The sequence below is a fragment of the Plectropomus leopardus genome, unplaced genomic scaffold (genome assembly GCF_008729295.1).
Source record: "Plectropomus leopardus isolate mb unplaced genomic scaffold, YSFRI_Pleo_2.0 unplaced_scaffold20040, whole genome shotgun sequence".
NCBI classification, from domain to species: domain Eukaryota; kingdom Metazoa; phylum Chordata; class Actinopteri; order Perciformes; family Serranidae; genus Plectropomus; species Plectropomus leopardus.
This window is the reverse complement of record NW_024621652.1, coordinates 1-1,040: the sequence shown is the minus strand read 5'-3', so window position 1 is coordinate 1,040 and position 1,040 is coordinate 1. Positions and strand designations below refer to the sequence as shown.

Here is a 1,040-nt window from a genome sequence, read left to right as displayed (position 1 = left end):
TTTTTTTTTTCTTTTTTTTGACCAACGGAGCATTTTTTGACCTGAACAGTCTGAATGTAACTATTTAGTTTCCACAGTGTATTTTAGACTTATTGTAGGAGCTGAGCTGCAAATTCACTGATTACACTCAAATACACAATCTGGACTACATTTAGGACACATGCATCAACACACACACAGTCATCAAAAATAAAAAGTGCATTAAATGCATTAAACGGTTCCTGAGGGGAAATATCTGGTAACAAAGTGTGAAAACTCACCTAGAAGGCGGAAGAGCAACTGTTTGGTTGCAACTTGGTAGTTGAAAATGTTGATGCCCTGATTGTTGTTGATGCCCAGTCGAGCCCCGGCCCTCACGATGGCGCGGCACAGGTTTGCGTTTCCTTTCATGTAAGCCAGGAGCAGAACTGCAACGACACACAGGTCACATGACGCGTCGATGACACAGTGGCTCTGTCACGAGAGGACCGCTAACGTGTGCCGTTAACGGGCTGCCGTACCTGTGTTCCCCTCATTGTCGGGTTTGTCCAAAGGGTATTCAGGCATGCACTCCAGGAACAACTCAAAAATGGCGGCGGCGTTCTCTTTTCCATAATGGCCGAGTACGTGCATCGGTGACTGACCCCTGAGCAGCAGAATGAGATCAACAGGAGACATTACAGTCAGATCTGAAGGTTAGCTGCAGAGAAAAGCTGCAGCGGCGTGAACTGGCTGATGGTGTCACCTGTGAGAGGGCGGGTCAAATCACAGGTGGCTGGTTTTACAACATCAAGCACATCACCTGTTTTTACAACCAAACAGCTTGTAGATAAATCAAATAAGAATCAGTAAAAAGAAAAGAAAACTCTGAAAAAGAGGAGAAAATCAGGACCAAAAAAAAAAAATTTAATAAAAAAAGACAATAAAAAGAAAAGAAACAAAACATCACAAGCAGGAAAACTAGAAAACCCACAAAAAATTTCGAGAAAAAAAAAACTTTGGAAAATTTGGAAAATCACAAAAAAGAAAATTAAGAAAAAGAAAGAAAAATCAGAAGAGAG

The 1,040-nt window shown here is 41.5% G+C and overlaps 1 protein-coding gene across 1 annotated transcript; it reads right to left on the bottom strand.

Annotated features, from left to right (window-relative positions):
- Window positions 1-260: 260 nt before the first annotated feature.
- LOC121965446 (rabankyrin-5-like) lies at window positions 261-778 on the bottom strand (the record flags this gene model as incomplete). Its single annotated transcript, XM_042515591.1, has 2 exons — window positions 501-778; window positions 261-407 (listed from the first exon to the last, which is right to left on the bottom strand). Coding segments are annotated over exons 1-2 (304 nt in total), but the record flags the coding sequence as incomplete, so codon positions are not given.
- Between the last annotated feature and the right edge of the window lie 262 nt (window positions 779-1,040).